This window comes from Purpureocillium takamizusanense, chromosome 2 (genome assembly GCF_022605165.1).
Source record: "Purpureocillium takamizusanense chromosome 2, complete sequence".
NCBI lineage: Eukaryota > Fungi > Ascomycota > Sordariomycetes > Hypocreales > Ophiocordycipitaceae > Purpureocillium > Purpureocillium takamizusanense.
The window spans coordinates 4,559,354-4,579,736 of record NC_063069.1 but is presented as its reverse complement, the minus strand read 5'-3'; the positions used below and the strand labels follow the sequence as shown (position 1 = coordinate 4,579,736).

Below are 20,383 nucleotides of genomic sequence, written 5' to 3'. Positions count from 1 at the left end.
ATTTTTCGCGACAGGGCCGGGGGCGGTGGCGCTAAACCTGTTTGGGTCACAAACCCCCAAACTTGGGCGACGTTGAGAGCTCATGGCATGACATTGACCGAGAACAATTGACTTTCGTCTTGAATAGCTTGGGGAAATTTTGCCATTGTCATCCCATTGATATCATTCATAAGTATAGGTCAAACGGTCCTACGGCTCTCTCCAATTGACGCGCAGAACTGACGCGAAGCACAGCAAACAGAAGCCATGGGCAGGCGGGCCATCCATTGCATGCGAACATTCGTCTATGCCGTTCTCTTCCAGTTCTTGGCTCTAGCAAATCGTCTATAGCAACAGTTTCTTAACCTCCTCCGCCAGATCATCCAGGCTCACCAGCTTGCCTCTGTTATCGTCATCACCTGATGCCCCGGCCTGAGTGCCCTGGCCAAGCTGCTTCAACCGCACCTGTCCGGCCGCAAGCTCATCCTGGCCAAGGATGATGCCCAGCGGCACATCCCTGTCCTCGGCAGCTTTGAACTGCTGGGGCAGCTTGGGCTTGACTTTGGGCGAGAATTCGGCGCGAATGCCTGCCTTCCATAGTCGGCTCGCAACCGACATGCGCTCTGGCAGCAGGCCATTGAATTCCTTGCCACCAAAGGCCATGACGTACACATCCGTGGTGCGCGTCTTGGCGGCGTTCTCTCTCTCGCGTCTGGCCTTGAGAATGGTGAAAATGCGATCCACACCAAACGAGATGCCGACGCAGGGAATCGTCTTTTTCCCGTACATGCCCACCAGGTTGTCGTAGCGACCGCCGGCCGCTATGCTGCCAACTTGGTTTGCCGGGTCATCCTTCTTGAGCTTCTTCTTACCGCTCGTCTCGTCCTCTTTTGGCGGGAGGTTGATGACCTCGTAGATCAAGCCGGTATAGTAGTCCAGACCACGCGCCAGAGACAGATCAAATGTGATCTTGTCCGACACCTCCATGGCGTCCAGGTAAGTGCCGAGCAGGGCCATGTCATCAACGCCAGCCTTGACAGTCTCGTTGGCAATAAGCTTCTCGTTTCCTCGAATATAATCAACCATCTGGGAGACCGTGCCCTTGTTCAGCACGTATTCGCCAATTTGGTCTGCGACCTCCTCGGCGAGCCCCTTCTCCTCGACCATCTCCTTCTTGACTTCTGGCCATGCCATCTTGTCCAGCTTGTCGACGGCAGAGCTGATGGTACGGGTCTTCTCGGCCGGTACGCCGGCAACAGCAAACATGCCGTCGAGGATCTTGCGATGGTTGAGCTTGATGGTGATGCCAAGGTCGAGTGCTTCGAAGACCTCAACAATGATGCGCAGAATTTCGGCGTCGGGAATCATGGGATCGTAAACACCAGCAATGTCGAAATCGCATTGGTGGAACTCGCGATACCGGCCACGGGCAATCGCAGGCTGGTCGCGACGGTAGACCTTGGCGAGGTGGTAGCGCTTGATCTGCTGGACGTTGTTCATGGCCAGCCAGCGGGCGAAAGGAACCGTCAGGTCGTATCGTAAGGAGCAAATCTCGCCACCTTGGTCGCCCAGGTCATACACGAGACGCTGGTCCTCGCCATACTCTACACGCTTATGTTAGATTATGTCCCCCATATTCGATCCGGGCGACAACGGGGGAGGCGTACTGCCGGCGAGAATCTCCTTGAGCTCAAAGACGGGTGTATCGAGGGGGCTGCCGCCGTGGCGTTTGAAGATGTCGGTGATTGTCTTGCTGGAAGCTTGTCAGCGTTGGACTTGGGCCGCAGTCTTGGGGTGGAAGCTCGCACAAGACGTCGTCTCGCAAGAGCATGTCCTCGCCGGCCCAGTCGCGTGTGCCTTTGGGCGTCTTGAGCGTGACGCCGCCACCGGACTTTTTGCCCTCCTTTCCTCCTTCTTGAGTCGCCATTGTGTGTTCTTGGTCCTGCACCGCGGGGTCGAACGCGAGGGGTGATGTCTGCAAGGATCGCGACGTCGCAAAGTTTCTCGGACCGGAGAGGGAGAGTGAATTCGATAGCGTCAGGCCAGGGCGTGCGACAGCGGCTCGAATCAACGCGGGACGGATCTTGCTGATCACAAACAGCATGCCTGGGCCAGCTCGTCACGCAAGATAGAAGGAAAAGAGGGTCGTCGACTTTGTGCGCGTTTTGGCACTTGAGTCATCGCCAACTGTGCAGCAGACCAGGCGCCCGAGTGGGGTGGTGGAGGGTGGGCAGCAGTGCTGGTGCTGGTGGCGTTGGGCGTATCCATGGTGGGTGGGTGCCAGACCCTCATGGTCTGTGGCGGCCTGGGACACCAATTTTTTTTTCTTCTCAGCGCTCCCTCCGGCATCGTGTTAATCCGCCCACAGGATGGGAGCCTGGAAGCCTCACTCTAGCTACCTGAGGTTTCGTAGGCATAACGATTAGTCCGAAGATTACTAGTTTCCTTTCCAACCCTAGGTTACAAGTCCATCATATCCTATAATGGTCTCGTGCTCAATTCGCAAGCCGCTCGAGCACCATGGACAAGCCCCATACACGTACCCGTAGACGTCGTGTCATTCTTGTGCTTTTACCCCATTACCCGGTACTTGGTAGCATACACGGCCCCCAGCGGCAGCAGAAGCCTCCCTGCTATGACTCCAAACCATATTGCACTCTGGTGCAGTTCCAACTCCTCCCCATGCCCAGTCTTCTAGTTCCTATCAGGACATCTCAAGGGATCTGCAAGACGCCTATTGCTTCTTGGCCTCGCGCTCCCGCTTCCGCAGGGCCCTCTTGCGGATATCAACATGCATCTTCTTATTGTACCAGATAGTAATCGGGCTGTTGACACCAGGGACATTCTCGATGAGCCACAACATGACGGCGTGGCTCCACCAAGGGGTGTAGGTGTTGGGCGCGGTCTGGTAGCCTCCAAGGCCAATCTTGCCGAGGGCCGACTTGACGAAGTTGCGCGCGTTGGGGATGAGCAGGCTGGGGCGGCGGACCTTGCTCATGGCCGTCGTGACCAGGTGGCTCAAGACCAGGTAGACGTCGACGTGGTCGTCGGCCAGCTCAGAAGCGAGCGCGTTGCTCCACTGCTGTAGGAAGGCCTTGCTGCCCGAGTACGTGGCCAGGTACGGGGTGGGGGTCCAGCCGCCGAAGGAGCCCATGGTCAGGATCAGGCCGTGCTTGCGCGCCTTCAGCACGGGGGCGACGATCTGGGTAACCTTGAGGGTGCCGATGCAGTTGATGGTGACAATGTTCTCCAGCTCCTCCTTGGTTGTCTCGAGGAACGACACGGGGATGCTGTGGCTCTGGCCGACGTTGTTGATGAGCACGGCAATGTCGAGGCCGCGGATCAGCTCGCGCAGCAGGTCGTAGTCGCGCTCGTCATTCTTGGCAAAGTCCATAGCCAGCGTCTTGACTTGGAGGCCCTTGCCGGGGTATTTCTGCTCGATGTCCTTGGCGAGTGTGTCGAGCTTGGACTGGGTTCGGGAGACGAGGACAAGGTTGAAGCCCTTGGCGGCGAGCTGCGTCGCATACTCCTTGCCGAGGCCGTCCGAGGCGCCCGTGACGACGGCCCAAGAGCCGGCGCGGCCATACCTGCGGAGCTGTGCAGAGACGCATTAGCAATGAGAACGTTTGCTCCGGTCATCTGCGTTGTGTAGCTTGACTGGGTACGCACAGGGTGGCCGACAAAAACGAAGGCGCTGAGGAGGAGCGACAGGTAGCCCAGGAGCTTGGTCCCGAGGTAAAGCGCGCCGATGGCAGCAAAACCCAATTGGACCTGCTCCGGCACAGGAGGGATCTGCTGGATATAACTCAGAGCTTTCTGCACGAGCGGATGGTCCATTGTAGCGGGAGCAGGCGACGAGCAGCCGATGGTGGAGGATGATGTTTTGGGGGGAAGACGGCTCGAAGGAACCCAGAGACGGTCGGATATTCCCAACGATCCGCAAGCTGCCGTGTGCTAAACCAGCCTCCAGAGAAGGTGCTTGGCAGTTTCCTCAGTTGGGCGCACGGGCGCTAAGCTCAAAGCCCGCAGCTGCGGCAGCACCAACTCCAGGCATTGGAAGGACCTGGCTAACCCTGTTTCGGCCACGGGTTGACACTACATAAGTTACCCCATTGCTCTCCTCGTTTGGTCGAGCGAGCCGACTCTACTGCGCCCCAACTTCATCCGCTTTTGAATTACTGGCCTTTCCACGCTGCGCTGCATGTCAACAGGGCTTGAGAGTAAGACAACGTCAATAAGTAATTGAGCGTTCCTCGTTTGCGATAGCCGCACCGTCAACATACCACCAGAACAATGCCCCTTCCATCACGATTGACGACGCATTCTGCCATCTAGAGTCTTCGCCTGGACGTGCTTTATACCCCGCCTGAGGCCCGTCACATTCCAACTCAAATACGGGAATAGCCCAATAACGGGTCTTTTGGCTTTTTTCCTTGATGCAGTGCCGAAGGATAAGAGTAAGAACTTCGATGCATGCTCTTGAAGGTACGTTAAGGAGCATTGCCCTCCCGCGAAGCCTTGCATTTACACTAATGGAGGCCCCCGTTCATTGTTGCAATCACGAACCCCTGCTGTTGGGACCAAAATCACTCCAAGATCCCAGTATGAGACTCCTGAAGAATATGCTAGAGCCGAAAGAGTCAAGCCTCAGTCCTCCCATATTTCCCAGATGGCCTCTCGAGAAATGGAGGATGAGGCCCGTTACGCGCGTATTCTCCTATGCGAAACAGAGTATAGCTCCTTACGAATGACCAGGCGAATAGTAAGAGAATATAGACATATTCATAGGCAGATACACTCCGTGTTGTAAGGTGCGCAGGCACGCAAAAGAGAAGCCCGTCGCCGTCGGAGCGGACCTCTCGGAGCGGACACGCCCCCCCGCGGCCAAAACATTTGACTAAAACGAAAGATTTTCGCTCACAGTCGAGAGAGGCACCAGCCACAACAACTCTAGATTTATTAGTCTTAACAACTGTAATTGGAAACAATTAAAACACACACGGGCTCCGTCCCTCAGGTAGGTATAGTATTAGGGCGAGTAGGAGTCGTCTTGGCACCACCTACTCGCCCGGCGATACCATTATAACACTGCAAACGTCGATTCGAAACACGGCCTCCCTAACTACGGTGGCGCTTCACGGCTATAGCTTATATAAGAACTAAATATAGATACATATCTGTAGACTATTACTTTATACTTAACCGATATATTTTACTAATTCATTTGCCGATCAATCCATATGACGTGGCCTTATAGTGCGCCATCTGAATATAAAAGCCCCAAGCTAAGATGCTCGCAGAGCCATAGCCGGTAATACCTGAGTCTTCTACTAGACCTCAGTGCCGGACCTCACAGAGTAATAATGGCTGTGAAAATTACACGCGACATGGAGGAGCGCGTCTGGTTCGATAGCTGGGAGCAGGCGGTGCAAGTCAGGAAGCACTATTACGACCTAAATCGATACGGGGTAAGTGACTGCATCTATAAACTCGAAACGTTTTCTTACTAAGAGACATCCTTCCAAGACCTGCTTCTATAACGCATCCTTACCAGACTGCCCACACGGCGTGTGTACATACCAGCTCTTGGAAATCAAGCGGTCCGGCAAGCGTGCGTACGGCGAACTCCTATGGTCGGACAGAGCTTGCCACGAGTACTATAAGGTACGTATATTATACGAAGTACCAACATGACGACTTGCATCCCTATAATGTAATGAGCGCGACGGGTTCAGCAGCGGCTAACGGATGTCATAAATGCAGTGCCCCCTCGGCGGCGGAGGCTGTCAAACCCATTTCGCACGCGCAAAACAATTGGCGGATTGCACACTGCCGAAGATAGAAGTGCCTACGAACCCGTTGGTACTGGCTCAGGTTGAACAGGAGTGTACACTACGGGTAGCCGAATTGGTCCGGCTTGAGAAATATCAAAGATATGATAGGAAACCTCAGGGTTGAATCGGTGCTAAATGAGTATTACACGCCTTTGATACGGTTGGGGCTTAGCGGCTGGCTAACTGGCAGGATGCTACTTCTTTACTTTATAACTTGGTGTATAGCAAATATGTTCTATTGCTTTGCGAAACCAGTCTTTAAGCTTGAATGGAGATCGTGCAGCGTAGATCAAGGATTAGTTCTTGTCTAGATCGACCTTGGAAGAGGCACAGTGCATGGCGCGGCGCAGTGCACATCCGATCGGCCATGGCTTCGTCACAAACGAACTGACAGAATGAAAGGAAACGCGGCGCGGAGACGAGGACAAGACGATTTACGCAAGGCTGAGTATGCCCAAAGAGGAAGAAGAAAAAGGGCACTCTGGCTGGCCGGTGAACTCGAGTGTACGACCTTGTGCTTGGTACATGTGTGTAACGTAAGTGAGCTAGACTTCAAAGAAGCGGTAACACCAGAATTTGACACAGGCATGGGCTGCCGAAGACGATGCGCCTTGACGATATTGCGAGATTGGGCCGCCAGGTTGACCACGGGGTTTCAACATCTCATGTAGATCCTGTTTCTAAGTGGAGGACTTCCAACACCCGTTATCTACCAAGACGCGCAGACAGACTTGACGCATCACACATGCTGGCGTCCATGGGGCATCGGGATGGTTTCCCCATCCTACTTCGTACGTGACAAGAAATGCAAATATCTGATGCACCGAATCGGCATTGACTCCACAACCAGCCGGATGGTCTGGATAAAACAAATACTACCCCAGATGAAAGGTATAAGCGAATGCCGACCGCCGCGGACAAAGATAGCGTCTAGAATCACGAAGTAAGTTTCGCAACTCGGAACGGAACGGCTTTCCGCACTGCATGACGTACACGCGTGGGTTTCGCCGACCGCACTCGATCGTAATTACTAATGCATAGCGATGTTTAGCTTGGAGGCGATGCGCGAAACTACTTTTTGCCGTAGCTGCGCGAGCGATGGGTCCAAATTGACGCTGCCCGCCCCAGGTATATATATATATATATATATGTATATACTCGCCGTCGTTGCTCCTTGTACAAGCGTCCGCCTTTGCACTGGGCAGGCAGACAGACATCAACAGCGGCAGTTCACATGTCACACTTGAGATACTACGCCTACGAGGGGCAGGGGGAGCAGAAGAGGAGGAACTTTTCCTACAGCCAGGCCGTCCGGGTCGGTGACCGGGTAGAGTGCGCCGGCCAGGGTAAGTGACGCCGATACCCCCGGGCCCCATCCCTCGATGTCGGCGCGGGCGTGACGAGCGTCTGACACGCGGATACAGGAGGCTGGGACCCCGTCACCGGCGTGTTCGAGCGCGAGATCAACGCGCAAATCGACCTGGCATTCGCAAACGTCGAGCGCTGCCTCAAGGACGCCGGCTGCAAGGGCTGGTCACAGGTGTTCCGCGTCAACTCGTACCATGTGCCCATCAACGACGAGGCGCTGGCTGCCATGGTTCGCAACTTCAGAAAGTACATGCCGGACCACGAGCCGCTGTGGACCTGCGTCGGGGTGACGAGGCTGGCCGAGGATGATATGCGCGTCGAGATTGAGGTGGTGGCGCATGATCCGGAGGGCTCCAAGTCGACGGCGTAAGCTGCGGGTACTTTCCAGTAGTACGAGATACGTAGCACACGAATTACAGCTCTAACATTCACGAGCTGAAATGTGACAATGATAGGTACGCTCCGTACTGCAGTGTGAAGTTAGTAACGAGAGGTGCAGCGACCGCGATTAATAATTAGCGTCCAGGGAGTTTCCTCGTTGCTCCACTGGCGCCTCTGCACCCGCTCTCCGTCGGACGCCGGCAGACGGCGGGGGCGGCCCGATAGTATGGAATACAGCGGGACAGCAGCTGATGAACCCACCCACATCCAATGCCGCAACGACGGGGGCTTCGTCCCCTGAAACCCTTATTACGCCTTCATCGTCACCGCGGCCACTTCGCCCAACGCTCCGAGCTCGACAGCGCACCAGTCTCGCGCCGTGGCCTCTTCCGCAGCCATGGACGTCCTTAAGTCTCTCCTTCCACCCGCCCAGGGCGTGCTTCCTTACTACATGCTCGTGGTGAGTGCCCACACCCCGAAAGCGCAAGGCACCCGCCCCAACTAACCTCCGTCGAAAGCTCTCCGTCGTGTCCATTGGCAACTCCCTCCAGGCCTACGCGACGCTACACTTCTCCCGTCGCGTCTACAACGGCCGGTTCGTCCGCAACTCGCAGCTGCCGCCCGCCTCGGCGACGTTCAACCCCGACGACTCGGTCAACAAGCTCGTGCCCGCCAAGTCGCAGACGGACCCCAAGGCGGCCGACCAGCTGACGCCCCTCGCCGGCCGGCTTTTCGGAACGTGGACGCTCATCACCTGCATCGTCCGCTGCTACGCCGCATACCACCTGCACCTCGGCCCCGTGTACAATATCGCTATATGGACGTACGTTGTGGCGCTCGGTCACTTTGCGACGGAGCTGTTCGTCTTCAAGAGCATGACGTTTGGCCTGCCTCAAATCTTTCCGTTCACGCTCGCGAGCTGCGCCCTGATTTGGATGCCCATGGTTCGGGACCACTACGTCCAGTTCAACTAGGCGACGCGAAGAAAAAAGATAGTGAGAGAGTGAGAGAGAGACATCGAGAGAAGAGGAGGGCTGGCGACATCGTCACAGTGTACAAGGACCTGGAACGGACAGGCTTAATAGAGGTACGGAAGAGTTCTATGGGAGGATTCATTGCTTCAGATTATTTCGGTAGAGCTCTCCGCCGCAGTTGCGCAGCCGAGCTGTGGCCTGCTCCGGCGTAATGTCTCGCTGTGGCTCTGCCATTAGCTCGTACCCGACAAGGAACTTCTTGACCGTCGCAGACCGCAGCAGCGGCGGGTAAAAGTGCATGTGGAAATACGAGTTCTCGACCTCCTCCTCGGTGCCCTGCAGCGGCGCCTGGTGGATGCCCGAGCTGTAGGGAAAGCTGCACTCAAAGAGGTTGTCGTACCGCCGCGTGACCTCCTGGATGGCCTCGGCGAGCTGCAGCCGCTCCTCGAGCTTGAAGTCGACGAGCGAGCGGATGTGCCGCCGCGACAGGATGAGCACCTCGAACGGCCAGACGGCCCACCACGGGCACACAACCACAAAGCCGTCGTTCTGCCACAAGACGCGCTCTTGCTTGGTCAGCTCCAGCTGCACGTAGTCGCCCAACAGGTGGCGCCCGCCGTGCTGCTTGCGATACTTTGTCATCTGCGCGAGCTCCTTGCCCGGCTCCTCGGGCATGGTAGACGTGGTCCAGACCTGGCAGTGCGGGTGCGGGTTCGAGCATCCCATAGCGGCACCCTTGTTCTCGAATATTTGCATGTATCGGTACTCGTCCTTGGGCTGTGGCGCGTCCCCTTTGGCCAGTGAAAGCTGCAGGCCGTCGACCAGCTTGGATAATGGGTTTGAGGCGGCGAGGTGATTGGCATAGATGCGGGTCCAGTGCTCAATGACCGGGAGGATGTCGGTGGCGGGCATGTCGGCGAGGGTGAGGTGGTGCTTGGGAGAGAAGGTGAGGACGTAGCAAACGCCCTTTACGCCCTGGGCGCGGAGCAGCAGAGACTCGAGATCTGCGATGCTGTCAGAGTCTGTCCTGCAACCGTCGTTCGCAAATATCAACACGCACTATCGGAGGAGGTCTCTGCCTCATAATCGGGCTGTTGCTCCTTGACGGCGCTGTAGTCATTGACAAAAGCAAACGTCTTCTCGTACTTGGGGTTCCGGTCTCCGGCAGCGCGAGTATTGCCGGGGCAGAGGTAGCACTTATGTCGGTGAGCACAACCCAGATTCCACGCGGTGCAGGCGAAGGGATACTCACCTTGGGGTCATACTCGGGCAGCGTGTTGGCGGCGGCAGCCTCTTGCGCGCCCCTTGATCTCAGTCAGAGACGCAGTCCATCCTGCCCTTCACACGGCGCTCGGATCGTCCCCTCGCCGCCTCAGCGTCGGACCGGAGGGGTTGGTGTGTCTACTCACTGCCATGGACGCTTCGTCCGGTGGGGGGACACGAGCAGCCAGCTGTCGGTCAGCGGGTTATACCGCCTGTGGGAGATGTCGTCAAGGATCTTGTCCGGCATGGCTAGAATCTGATGCTTGTTGGGGCCTGCTTGGCACCTGGACGTCTTGACAGAAGTATAACGGGATGCGCTGCCCGTTTTATGAGAGAGCAGAAGAAGAAGAAGAAGAAAAATTGAGCACGATAATGGCAAGTTGGACGAGCGACAGGGACGGACGACATCAGGTGCAACATGGCATTCCACAACGCGCGACGTGTGCGGGCCGACTCTCTGTTTGGTGCGCTTATAGACGCCGAACCCGCTTGCGGCGCCCGCCCGCTGGGTCCGTCTCGGCGATGATTTCGGGCCTCGCTCCGTTCGCCAGTGGCGCTCGGGCGCTGGCGATTCGCTGGGCGTCAGGGCCTGGCCAGGTACGTTTACACGCACTGGGGAACGGGATGGCGGGGGCCTCCTCCAGCAGGCGCTTGGGCAAGCTGGAGCTGTCAAGAAGCGCTGCGTACCTACCAGACACTGACGTTGAGGAGCCGCGCACAGCTCCAGGAACAGTCGGATTATCAAGGACTAACCATCGAGCGGCGCTATCCCATCCGGGTCTCAAACTACGCTAACGCTGCCAAATAGAAGCCTCTGCTATCTCTCTGGGCCTTTTTCTCAAGTGTAGCATCAGACGATGAGCACTTCGTCGAGCGCCGCAATCCATAGTACGGTTCAAGAGGCCTGGCGGGGCTGCCCCTCCATCCCGCCCTGTCACAGGGCCCATCCAGGCCAAGCAGTCACCCCACCTGCACCGAAGAAACCCCCGGCCAGCGACGCCAGCGGGATGGAAAGCCGATATCACGTGATAACTCTCCCAGGTGGGCTGGCTGATTTGATAAGCCGCCCGAATCGGAAAGGCGCCCCTCCACAGTCGCCTCGCATCCTTCCCGTCACCATCCTGCGGCGCAGTCGCTCATTGGCGGTTGGACCATCGCATCGCGACGCTCCGCCAAATATCCAACTACAAGCGACGGACGAGGACGCGCAACCTCCATCAAATCCTGCCCCGCGCTCCTCAAGTTTCATCAAAATACACGTCAAATTGCGCCCAGTGGCCGCGGGCCTCCTTCGTCGCCCCGGTTCTGCGCCTCCATCGCGCCCTGGGCCGACGTCATCAGCTTCTGAAGCGCTCGCAACCACGTCTGAGCCCCCACCAGCCCGCGACCTCGGCCCCGAAGGGAGATGGGCGTCATTCGTAAGAAGACGGTGACGAGGGGGGGCGAAGGGGGTGTCAAATATGTTTGCGACGTTTGCTCGTCCGACATCACGTCGACGGTGTGTATTCCTCCCAGGCGCCGCTTGCACACCCGTATCCTGGTGGCTCGCCCATCGCTGACATAAAAGACAGGTCCGCATTAGGTGTGCTGACCCGGCATGTTCCGACTTCGACCTTTGCGTCTCGTGCTTTGCCAAAGGCGAGTCTCGAAACGCTCACGACCCCGCGATACATGCCTTTCGCGTGATCGAGCAAAACTCGTTCCCCATCTTCGATCGCGAATGGGGCGCCGACGAGGAGCTGCTGCTCCTAGAGGGCGCCGAGACGTATGGCCTGGGGTCCTGGGCTGACATCGCCGACCACATTGGCGGCTTTCGCGACAAGGATGAGGTGCGCGACCACTACCTAGCTACCTACGTCGAATCTCCCAATTTTCCCCTCCCGAAACGATGCAGCCCCCACGACTGCGAGCTGGCCAACGAAGTGCGGCGCGAAGAGTTCCAGTCGCGCAAGAAAAGGCGTATAGAAGACCGTCGTGAGGCAGCCAAGAATGCCCCAGCCCTTCAGCCTAAGACCAAACCGACTGCGAGTGTTCCAAGCTGTCACGAAATCCAGGGCTACATGCCTGGTCGGTTGGAGTTCGAAACAGAATACGCCAACGAGGCGGAAGAAGCCGTGCAGCACATGCAGTTCGATCCCGGCGACGGCGTTAACCCTCGGACCGGGGAGCTCGAACCGGAAATGGAGCTCAAGTTGACCGTCATGGAGATTTACAATAGTCGTCTCACTCAGCGTGTTGAACGCAAAAAGGTTATATTTGAGCACGACCTACTGGAATACAGGGAAAATACAAAAGTCGAAAAGAGGCGGAGCAAAGACGAAAAGGACCTATTGCAAAAAGCCAAGCCCTTTGCTCGCATCATGAACCACAAGGACTTCGAGGACCTGAACCAGGGCCTCGTCGATGAGCTGAATCTGCGTCAGGCCATTACCCAACTGCAGGACTGGCGAAACATGCGCATCGGCGACCTTAAGAGCGGCGAAAAGTACGAGACGGAGAAGGCTCAGCGCATACAAAAGGCCATACCTATGGGATCCATGGATAGGGAACGGCTTGCTTCGAATCAACGGTCCAAGCAAGCTCCGCCTCCTGATCCACCGAGCGGTGCCGCCCTCCTCATCGCGCCAGAGCTGGCCATCCGGCCGGCGCCCCAGACTAACGGTGAGGTGAACGGTGACAGCAAGCCTCTCACGAACGGACACACAAACGGCGTTAATGGAGTAAACGGCCATGCGCCTTCGAGGCCCAAGATCACGCCGCAGGCCATTTCCGGCGTGCAGCCTCTGCAGTTGAGCCAGGACAATGCGCCAGACTTGCACCTCTTGACACCCGAGGAGGCTAAGCTTTGTGAAGTGGTGAGGCTGCAGCCCAAGCCGTATCTGATGATCAAAGAGCAGATCCTCAAGGAGGCCCTCAAGACCAATGGCACTCTGAAGAAGAAGCAGGCCAAGGAGATTTGTCGCTTGGATTCTCAAAAGGGGGCGCGCATTTTTGACTTTTTCATCAATGCCGGGTGGTTGGGTAAGGCTTGAGGATTCATGCGATGATTAATGTTGCTGCGACGGCGTCAAGGAGGATCGGCCCTGTATTGTCTTGCAACACCCGTGGTGGCTAGCATGGGTTTGTCTTGAGTTGGCTGGCTGGCGCTTCAGCGCCTGGTGGAGCCGGACAGCGTGTGATTTTAATGATATCCATAGTCGATTGAACATGCTCGAAGCACGAGTTCGACCACGGACAATGTCTCGAGTCTTGTTGCCGTGACACTGTTGGTGGGAGTAACGGCAGTGAATCGTGGGCTTGGATGTCGTGGTGCGGTGCCCAGCAGCAGAGCCCACAATGGCAGTGAAAGTGGAGTCTTGCTAGGTCGCGGCAGTTGCTCCATCTCACCCTGGCACAACGCTCCATCCGTATCACTACAACACTCATCTAACAATCCTACCCGACTCCTATACGCCCCAGCTCATGTCCATCTCGAGGGTCTTGAAGATAGCATTCACGGCCACGATCACCTCACGTGCCATGTCCTCCGCCAACATCCACACGCTGCAGCGCATGACGGCCAAGACGCTGTCGGAAAAGATGCTCCAAGAGAGCGAGTCCAAGGACCCAACCTTTGCCGTCATTGACGTACGCGACGACGGCATGTTCTCCCAAGCCCCCGGCTCCAAGCACTCCCTCATGCGCCCCCCTTCCTTGCCGCGCCCAGATGGACCCGACTTGCGGCTAACCAGCAGAGCCAGACTACATCGGCGGACATATCCGGGGCTCGACCAACGTGCCGAGCGCGCAGCTCGACGCCATGATGGCGACGCTGGTGCGCAGGCTCAAGGACAAGGACGCCGTCGTTTTCCACTGCGCGCTGAGCCAGCAGCGGGGGCCGAGCGCGGCGCTGCGCTACCTGCGCGAGAGGGACGGCCTGCTCAAGTCGCTGGGCGAGACGAGGGCGCGGCCCGACGACCAGCCCCAGGCCGTGTATGTCCTGGACAAGGGCTTCACCGGGTGGCAGGAGGCGTACGGGACGGACGAGCGGTTGACGGAGGGGTATAGGAAGGAGCTCTGGGAGAATTACTGAGAGGGGGGGGCTGAGCGGCAGCTGCTGCTGCATGGGCTTGGATCGGGCCGGCCGCGGTGGGTGGCGGCGGTGCGAGACGGGGAGGTTGGGAGGGGAGTGGTGGGAGCCGTCCCGTCATGATGATGGAAGACGAGGCAAGCCTCGGGCAGACTGTTGGTGTTGGCCACGAGGGGGGCGCGATGGACATGAACGCGCCTGGCATATACACGAGGGCTGGATCAAGACAGCATCATAGGGTTTGTTCGCCCACATGCCTCGTCTCGCTGGCGAGCTACCGCGCCGCCCTCGATGTCTGTCCCGGAGCCCCAAAGAGAAGTGCGCGTGGTGTGTGCATGGCGGAGACGCTTGTGCCTCGCCTCGCCTCGCCTCGCTACACAGAACTTGGACCTGCATTGGCGAGGATATCCAGGCCAACCTAATGCCTCAAGGTTCGACGACGCAGCGCTCTACGCGACGCCACAGGGGTTTCGCCAGGAGAAGCCCTCCACCAGACTACATATACTCTGTCCCTCGCCCTCGGCTAGGGATGCACTTTGTCATTTCGCCCTGTTTCGTGTCCAAAGCCGTCGCGAGCCGGAAGTCCAGCAGGTACCCAAGGCCGGCCGATATCGAGACCCCCCCTAAGAGAGCAATCCTCCCCGCTGGGAACATTCAGCATTACGTGTCACGACTCCTACCTATGGCACCACCCTTTGCTGTTGAACACTATCCGCGTGGCTTTACCGCGAACCCGACCTTCGATCTCTCTCGGCCAAGCCAGGACACGGCAGGAGCCATCGCCTTCATCACCATCGCGAGCGCGATATTCCTCTTCATCCTCGTCACCTACATCCACCAGAAATGCCGTCGTGGCACGAGGCGCGCCCCCTGCGGCTTCAGCGCTTGGCTCTCGCGAGGGTGGGATAAGCTACGCGGACGTGGACGCACCGCCGCGAGCCGTCGGGACCCTGAACATGCCGTCCCTTACGGCGGCCGCTCGAGTCGGCGGCGGCGCCCCGACGGCCACGCCCGACACCAGGCCCAGGAGCATGAGATGACATACACGACCTCCACGCCGCGTCCTGGACATGCCCGGCAGCAGTGGGAGCACCAGGCGACGATGCGCGCGGCGCAGATGCACGCCGCCTACATGCCGTTCACGCCCTTCCTCGACGCCGGCCCGGCACACGCGTCGTCCATGTACAGCGAGATCCCCCGGTACGAGGACCTGCTCTCCGAGGAGGCACCGCAACTGCCCCCGCCCGCGTACGGCAGCTGGGTCCGGCCGTTGCCTCATTGCGCGCTCGCGCCGCCAGGAGCATCCTTCTCCACCGCCTCCTCCTCCTCCTCCTATGGTCATAACGGGGGAACCTGGCAGTGGTGGCGAAGCAACTACCGCAGGCCCGAGGTCGTCCTCCCAATCCCCAACTCTCACTACTCGGCCATGGCGCTCGCCAGCGGCCTGCCGCCATCCTCCCAGTCGGCGACGAGGCTCTCGCTCGTGGACAGCGACGATCGGTGGCGCCAGTGGAGGGCGCGGCACACCGAAAGGGCGCGCCGTCGGGATGCCGAGCGGGTGGCGGCGTACAGACGCAGACTGTTGGGCGCGGCGGCGGACGGCGAGAATGACAGGTATCGCGCCGCCGCCATCATGTTCTACTGACCGGCGCCCTGGTTTCCCCCGTCGGTCTTGGTACGGTCTTTAGAGTGCATAGCTTCGAGTCCCGGTGTGGGTTGCTGGGGATTTTATATGGTCTGGGACTTGCCGTGTGAGCGGTCGGCGCGAACACATGGAGGGTGGCAACGCTTCTCCATGGACAAATAGCGAGGCGCATGGGCATGGACAATGGATTTAGGCACTGCCATCATGTGGGATCTGCGTCTTTCCTCGAGACTAGGTCCTGATTTGGCATGAGGACTACGTGTAATGCTTATTAGGTAGCTCCGATATACGAAACAGCTACCTCGCTAACTCGCGACTTTCAGTGCTTTCGCGCCACTTGCTCAGACATTTTCGAATCAACGTTATAAGAGATGTTCATCCTACAGGGAGTAAAATCCTCTGAAGCTTGCTGCCTGAGAGCCGATACCTTGGTCGTCGAGGAAGTAAATTAACCGGGTTGCGACTCGCACGATAAGGCAGTGTACGAAGTAACTAACTTTAGGTATCGCCGAGCTACCTCCCTCACACTGGAGACACGAAGCGCCCGTTGCTGCTAATGGACCGCCGGTACGAACTCCTGTTGGGTCGGAGACGCTTTACCCCCAGTGATTGCCGCGGGCTGGCCGCGCCCGGCGCTTAAATCTCAGGTCAAGACCCCAGGCAACTCAGCATTGCGATTGTATAGTCGATAGACGTAGGATTGATGCCTCCTCTCTTGCTCCAAACATCTTGCCTCCACGCATAATACTAGAACCCTACGCAGGACAATGTCCCCTCCCACAGTAACCCCGCCCACGCGCTATCAGCCGTTACGGCCTGCTACCATTGCATCCCTCGATGACTCTCGTCGCGAGACGCTGCTCCGGGCGGTATCCAACGTCGCCTCCTGCGAAGCTGCGAGACTCACTGTCGGCCAGATAGCGGCTGGCCTCCCGTTGTCAGAGGTAGACAAGGACACGTACGACGGGACGGCGTCTGACAGACATCCTCTTCACACACTGCATAAGACGCTATGCCCACAAGCTGTCGACCGGGCTGAACGGTTCCGGAGTACATTTGATCCCCGTGTTCTCAAGTTTAAGCCTCAGGTGCGTGGTTTTCCCTTCCGGGAGCGTCTTGCGCTCTACGTCGACAAAAGGTCACTCAGTGCTGCAAACAGCTCTGCCGCGAGTACCAGGCCGCTGCGCCGAGGTCGAGAGCGTTCAGCACGCGGCTCATCGAGCTTGTCGCCGCATCGATCCACCAGATCGCCGCCTTGTTACACGAGTCCGACGCCAGAGCCGACCCAGACTGGACCCGCGATATCAAGTCCTGGACCGCGCCCGAGGGCGACGCCGTCTGGTGGTACACGTTTCCGGACGGCCCGCCGCCGACATTGCTTCGACACAAGTGGTACTGCGACTACGCGCAGTATCCGCGTGGCGTGGCCGACAGCGTGGGGTAATGGGCCGAGGGACGCATCTTTGGCGGCGTGGTGCTGTTTGACCTCCGCGAACCGGCCTCGGCTCCGGACGTCGATGTACGTGAGGACGTTTTACGCTCTAGTCTCTGCAAAAACGCCATGGTCTTCTGCTCACAGCGACAGCCCGAGAGCATCTACCTGCATCCGGACCGGCACGATGTGACATATCGCATCGTCAAGCTCCTAGATGAACAGAAGCACGCAATGGTACGCTTCCTGCTTGCTGGGGAAGAGGCCCTGGCTGCTGGTCCCCTCCCCATCATTGCCGGCAGCGAGAACAGATGCAGGGTTGATCCAGAGGAAGACATGCGTATCACAGGCATTTATCGGGACTTGTGGGAGCGTAAGCCGTGGCCGGACGACGCGTGGGACTTCCGGCTCCGCGACGTGTTCGATCCGTTGAACTATGTCACCGAGCAAGACTGGCTGGATTCTGCGGGCCGAGCAATGGACAGGAAGATACGGATCGACGAAGAGCGGTTTGGAGGAGACGGTAGGGAATAGGTATTCGCCGGTGGTGGTGATTTTCCCATTCCGGAGGGGTGGTGTAGGGTAACATTAGTAACGCGATCCATGCATCTGGGCGTCCAGTTTGGCGCGTTACCCAGGTGCCTGGGCCGCGGCGCCGGCAGTGGAGAAGGCAACCCTACCGGCAAGTGAGGGCGCTAGCATTGGAAATTGGGTGTTTGTTGTTCCCGCTTGTGCATCGCATTGAAGGCTGCGTCAGACCCAAACGCAGACGGCCCCTCCATTGCTTTTTCTGTTTACAGCTCACAGCTCTCCCCGCCGTTGACTCCCTCGTCTGTCTATACAGCACATAGCAGACCGTCTCCTGCAGCTCCGCCACTATTACTCTTCTTTGCAGTCGCCGCCGCCGCCGCCGCTGCCAAAGTGCCCACGACTTCTATCTGCTTCGGCTGCCCCGCGAGACCGGACCCTACTCGACGACGACGTTTGACGGCCGCATTCCGAGACATTGACAAGACAGACTTGACTGCAAGAAGACATGGGATCGCAGCCAGACCAGCCCGAGGGCTCCAAGGCTGACGTAGCCAGTATGTCCGACCCTGCGGCCTCGGCCTGAGGAGGCAGGCTTCGGGGACTGACTGACGCGGCTGGTAGACCTCGGATACACGCCCATGGCCAAGGTGTCGGAGCCTTGGACCGTCGAAAAGGTCCTCGAGACGCTGCCCGGAGACGCACCCGTGCAGGACTCCAGCTCGCCGCTGGCCTTTTTCCACATGCTCGAGAGGCTCAAGACGACGAAGCGTGAGGGCTGGCGGCGGTTCGGCATCGAGAGGTCAGTCTCTGTGGAAGGGGAACAGCCCGACCCGAAAAGCGACTGGTCTGTTACGGCGTCAATGTCATGCTGATTTCCGGGTTCTGCAGGGGCGAGTCCATCGCCGACCACATGTACCGCATGTCCCTCATCTCCATGTTCGCGCCCCCGTCCCTCGCGCCGCGCCTCGACCTGCCCAAGTGCATGAAGATGTGCCTCATCCACGACATGGCGGAGCTGCTGGTCGGCGACATCACGCCCGTCGACGGCGTGGCCAAGCCGGAGAAGAACCGACGCGAGGCGGCGACCATGGACTACCTGACCAAGACGCTGCTGGGCGGCGTGGCGGGCGGCACGACGGGCGACGAGATGCGCGCCATCTGGCAGGAGTACGAGGACTCGCAGACGCTCGACAGCCACTTCGTGCACGACGTGGACAAGATGGAGCTGCTGCTGCAGATGATGGAGTACGAGAAGCGCGCCAAGGGCCAGCTGGACCTGGGCGAGTTCGCCTACGTGGCCCGGAAGATGACACTGCCCGAGACGCGCGCCTGGGCTGACGAGCTGCTGGCGGAGCGGGAGCGCTTCTGGGCGGGTGCGGCGCACGTCCACGGCGAGCAGGGCGTCGACGGCGGTGTGACGAACGAGCGGAGTGTGCAACAGGACGCTTACTATAGTAGGGAGGCCTAGGCCAAGAGTTCGACGTTTTTGATACGCAGAGGCTTTTACGAGTGACGGGCGGCCGGCCGGGCGGCCGGATGAGAACGGAAGAATTGGTCCGGACAAGAAGATGGCGTTGCGCAAGCATACGGAAATCATGACACGGGTGCACCGGGCACCTAGGGGGGAACCCCACGCGAATAGACGTGTTGTCACGAACATAATATGATGACATGGTGGCATCGCATGGATCTCTGGGTGCACAGTTGTCCTGACGTGGGATGGTGCTGCCGTGGATTTAAGCTGTGGCCTTAACCGCTGACGACGTCGACTGCAGAAAGGAGTGGCCCATGCCGCGTTTCCACTGGCACCTGGACGGTGAAGGTGCAGAGACAGGGCAGTGCCCGCGCGCAACGGTCTTTTGAGTCGGTCAGTGGCACGACGAGGACAGTGACGAACCCCGTGTCGCGCGCGAAGAAGGCCTTGCTCGTGGCCGTGACATGACGATTACCAAGGGAGGCTTGCATTACGTGACGATCAATCAATACTCTTATACACGTCTACATGTACTTTGCATATTATATTTATATATTTACCTATATATTCGGTGTTCCCGGGTGCAGAGACGGCCTTTCTACACCCTTTGTTCTTTGCCGAACTGAAAGAACAAAAAAGAGGTTCTCTACTAGTGCATCTCGATAATTACGACAAGAGGCTATCCTCCTGAAGCTGCCCCAAGCCACCACAAACCACAAACCACCATGAAGAACTCTGCTGCCGCACTCCTCCTCCTCGCCCTGGCGGCGGCCGTCTCGGCGACGTGTAACAAAGAGCCGGTTCTCAACACTATTGGCGTAAGCAAAATGGCCCGCAGCACAAGATTCCCCTTTTCTTTCCCCTTTCCTCCACCGGGGCACGCACATCGAAAAGAGGTAGTACGAATTATACGCGTGGCAGCCGGCTGACAGACAGCCTTCGTTTTGGGGTTTCCCGGTTGATTAGACGTGCTCCAAGGAGACCAACCTGTGCACGCTCTCCAAGAACGGCAAGCAGTGGACCAAGTCCTGCGAACCCAAGGTAAGCAAGCCAGCCCTTCCCCTTTCCTCGGCGGGGGTTTGATGGTGGCGGTGATGGTGGTGTTCCATGGATCTCAACCCCCCCCCCCCCCTCGTCCGCAAAACGTACGACGTGAATGATGGATTGGCTCACGATACTGTAACCATCTAGTGTTCGCGAACCGACTCTGACTGCATCGACAACATGTCCGACAAGACTGCGTACTGCCTTTAATCTAGGTCACGTTGGAGGAAAGGGAGGCGGGGACGAGTGCTGAGACAGTTTGATAACTGAGGAGTAGTAGTGGACGAGCAAGGCATGTGCAACGTGCAGCAGGGGCTATAATACTTGTCATTACTAGAAGAAAATCTATTTCTAGTGTGACGGTTGAGTTCCCGCGCCGTGGCCGTCTT

At 58.2% G+C, this 20,383-nt stretch overlaps 12 protein-coding genes across 13 annotated transcripts; 9 read left to right on the top strand and 3 right to left on the bottom strand.

The window, feature by feature from the left end:
* Window positions 1-126: 126 nt before the first annotated feature.
* On the bottom strand, window positions 127-2,202 carry HTS1 (Histidine--tRNA ligase). Of its 2 annotated transcripts, XM_047984273.1 has the most exons (3): window positions 1,788-2,202; window positions 1,647-1,732; window positions 127-1,583 (listed from the first exon to the last, which is right to left on the bottom strand). In XM_047984273.1, exons 1-3 carry the CDS (start codon window positions 2,081-2,083, stop codon window positions 325-327), a joined length of 1,641 nt encoding a protein of 546 aa, XP_047840247.1. In that variant the 5' UTR covers window positions 2,084-2,202; the 3' UTR covers window positions 127-324. The 2 variants fall into 2 exon arrangements, with proteins under 2 accessions (XP_047840247.1, XP_047840248.1); XM_047984274.1 differs by having other exon boundaries at window positions 1,647-2,202.
* Window positions 2,203-2,362: 160 nt separating this feature from the next.
* On the bottom strand, window positions 2,363-3,910 carry JDV02_003173 (uncharacterized protein). The gene is made up of 2 exons (XM_047984272.1): window positions 3,649-3,910; window positions 2,363-3,574 (listed from the first exon to the last, which is right to left on the bottom strand). Exons 1-2 carry the CDS (start codon window positions 3,814-3,816, stop codon window positions 2,714-2,716), a joined length of 1,029 nt encoding a protein of 342 aa, XP_047840246.1. The 5' UTR covers window positions 3,817-3,910; the 3' UTR covers window positions 2,363-2,713.
* A 3,054-nt stretch (window positions 3,911-6,964) lies between these two features.
* On the top strand, window positions 6,965-7,616 carry JDV02_003172 (uncharacterized protein). The gene is made up of 2 exons (XM_047984271.1): window positions 6,965-7,159; window positions 7,238-7,616. The coding sequence occupies exons 1-2, from the start codon at window positions 7,048-7,050 to the stop codon at window positions 7,549-7,551; spliced, it is 426 nt and encodes a 141-aa protein (XP_047840245.1). The 5' UTR covers window positions 6,965-7,047; the 3' UTR covers window positions 7,552-7,616.
* Window positions 7,617-7,853: 237 nt separating this feature from the next.
* On the top strand, window positions 7,854-9,013 carry JDV02_003171 (uncharacterized protein). The gene is made up of 2 exons (XM_047984270.1): window positions 7,854-8,022; window positions 8,081-9,013. The coding sequence occupies exons 1-2, from the start codon at window positions 7,960-7,962 to the stop codon at window positions 8,534-8,536; spliced, it is 519 nt and encodes a 172-aa protein (XP_047840244.1). The 5' UTR covers window positions 7,854-7,959; the 3' UTR covers window positions 8,537-9,013.
* GAL7 (UDP-glucose--hexose-1-phosphate uridylyltransferase) lies at window positions 8,626-10,501 on the bottom strand. The gene is made up of 4 exons (XM_047984269.1): window positions 9,946-10,501; window positions 9,789-9,840; window positions 9,597-9,732; window positions 8,626-9,540 (listed from the first exon to the last, which is right to left on the bottom strand). The coding sequence occupies exons 1-4, from the start codon at window positions 10,044-10,046 to the stop codon at window positions 8,675-8,677; spliced, it is 1,155 nt and encodes a 384-aa protein (XP_047840243.1). The 5' UTR covers window positions 10,047-10,501; the 3' UTR covers window positions 8,626-8,674.
* A 293-nt stretch (window positions 10,502-10,794) lies between these two features.
* On the top strand, window positions 10,795-13,032 carry ADA2 (Transcriptional adapter ada2). The gene is made up of 2 exons (XM_047984268.1): window positions 10,795-11,297; window positions 11,371-13,032. Exons 1-2 carry the CDS (start codon window positions 11,205-11,207, stop codon window positions 12,829-12,831), a joined length of 1,554 nt encoding a protein of 517 aa, XP_047840242.1. The 5' UTR covers window positions 10,795-11,204; the 3' UTR covers window positions 12,832-13,032.
* Window positions 13,033-13,318: 286 nt separating this feature from the next.
* On the top strand, window positions 13,319-13,871 carry ibp1 (Protein-tyrosine-phosphatase; the record flags this gene model as incomplete). Its single annotated transcript, XM_047984267.1, has 2 exons — window positions 13,319-13,439; window positions 13,540-13,871. The coding sequence occupies 2 exons, from the start codon at window positions 13,319-13,321 to the stop codon at window positions 13,869-13,871; spliced, it is 453 nt and encodes a 150-aa protein (XP_047840241.1).
* Window positions 13,872-14,550: 679 nt separating this feature from the next.
* JDV02_003167 (uncharacterized protein) lies at window positions 14,551-15,513 on the top strand (the record flags this gene model as incomplete). Its single annotated transcript, XM_047984266.1, has 1 exon — window positions 14,551-15,513. One exon carries the CDS (start codon window positions 14,551-14,553, stop codon window positions 15,511-15,513), a length of 963 nt encoding a protein of 320 aa, XP_047840240.1.
* A 767-nt stretch (window positions 15,514-16,280) lies between these two features.
* JDV02_003166 (uncharacterized protein) lies at window positions 16,281-16,957 on the top strand (the record flags this gene model as incomplete). Its single annotated transcript, XM_047984265.1, has 2 exons — window positions 16,281-16,601; window positions 16,673-16,957. The coding sequence occupies 2 exons, from the start codon at window positions 16,281-16,283 to the stop codon at window positions 16,955-16,957; spliced, it is 606 nt and encodes a 201-aa protein (XP_047840239.1).
* Window positions 16,958-17,074: 117 nt separating this feature from the next.
* On the top strand, window positions 17,075-17,479 carry JDV02_003165 (uncharacterized protein; the record flags this gene model as incomplete). Its single annotated transcript, XM_047984264.1, has 1 exon — window positions 17,075-17,479. One exon carries the CDS (start codon window positions 17,075-17,077, stop codon window positions 17,477-17,479), a length of 405 nt encoding a protein of 134 aa, XP_047840238.1.
* A 203-nt stretch (window positions 17,480-17,682) lies between these two features.
* JDV02_003164 (uncharacterized protein) lies at window positions 17,683-19,532 on the top strand. The gene is made up of 3 exons (XM_047984263.1): window positions 17,683-18,030; window positions 18,098-18,275; window positions 18,365-19,532. Exons 1-3 carry the CDS (start codon window positions 17,982-17,984, stop codon window positions 18,942-18,944), a joined length of 807 nt encoding a protein of 268 aa, XP_047840237.1. The 5' UTR covers window positions 17,683-17,981; the 3' UTR covers window positions 18,945-19,532.
* Window positions 19,533-19,675: 143 nt separating this feature from the next.
* JDV02_003163 (uncharacterized protein) lies at window positions 19,676-20,204 on the top strand (the record flags this gene model as incomplete). Its single annotated transcript, XM_047984262.1, has 3 exons — window positions 19,676-19,768; window positions 19,917-19,991; window positions 20,142-20,204. The coding sequence occupies 3 exons, from the start codon at window positions 19,676-19,678 to the stop codon at window positions 20,202-20,204; spliced, it is 231 nt and encodes a 76-aa protein (XP_047840236.1).
* Window positions 20,205-20,383: the final 179 nt, after the last annotated feature.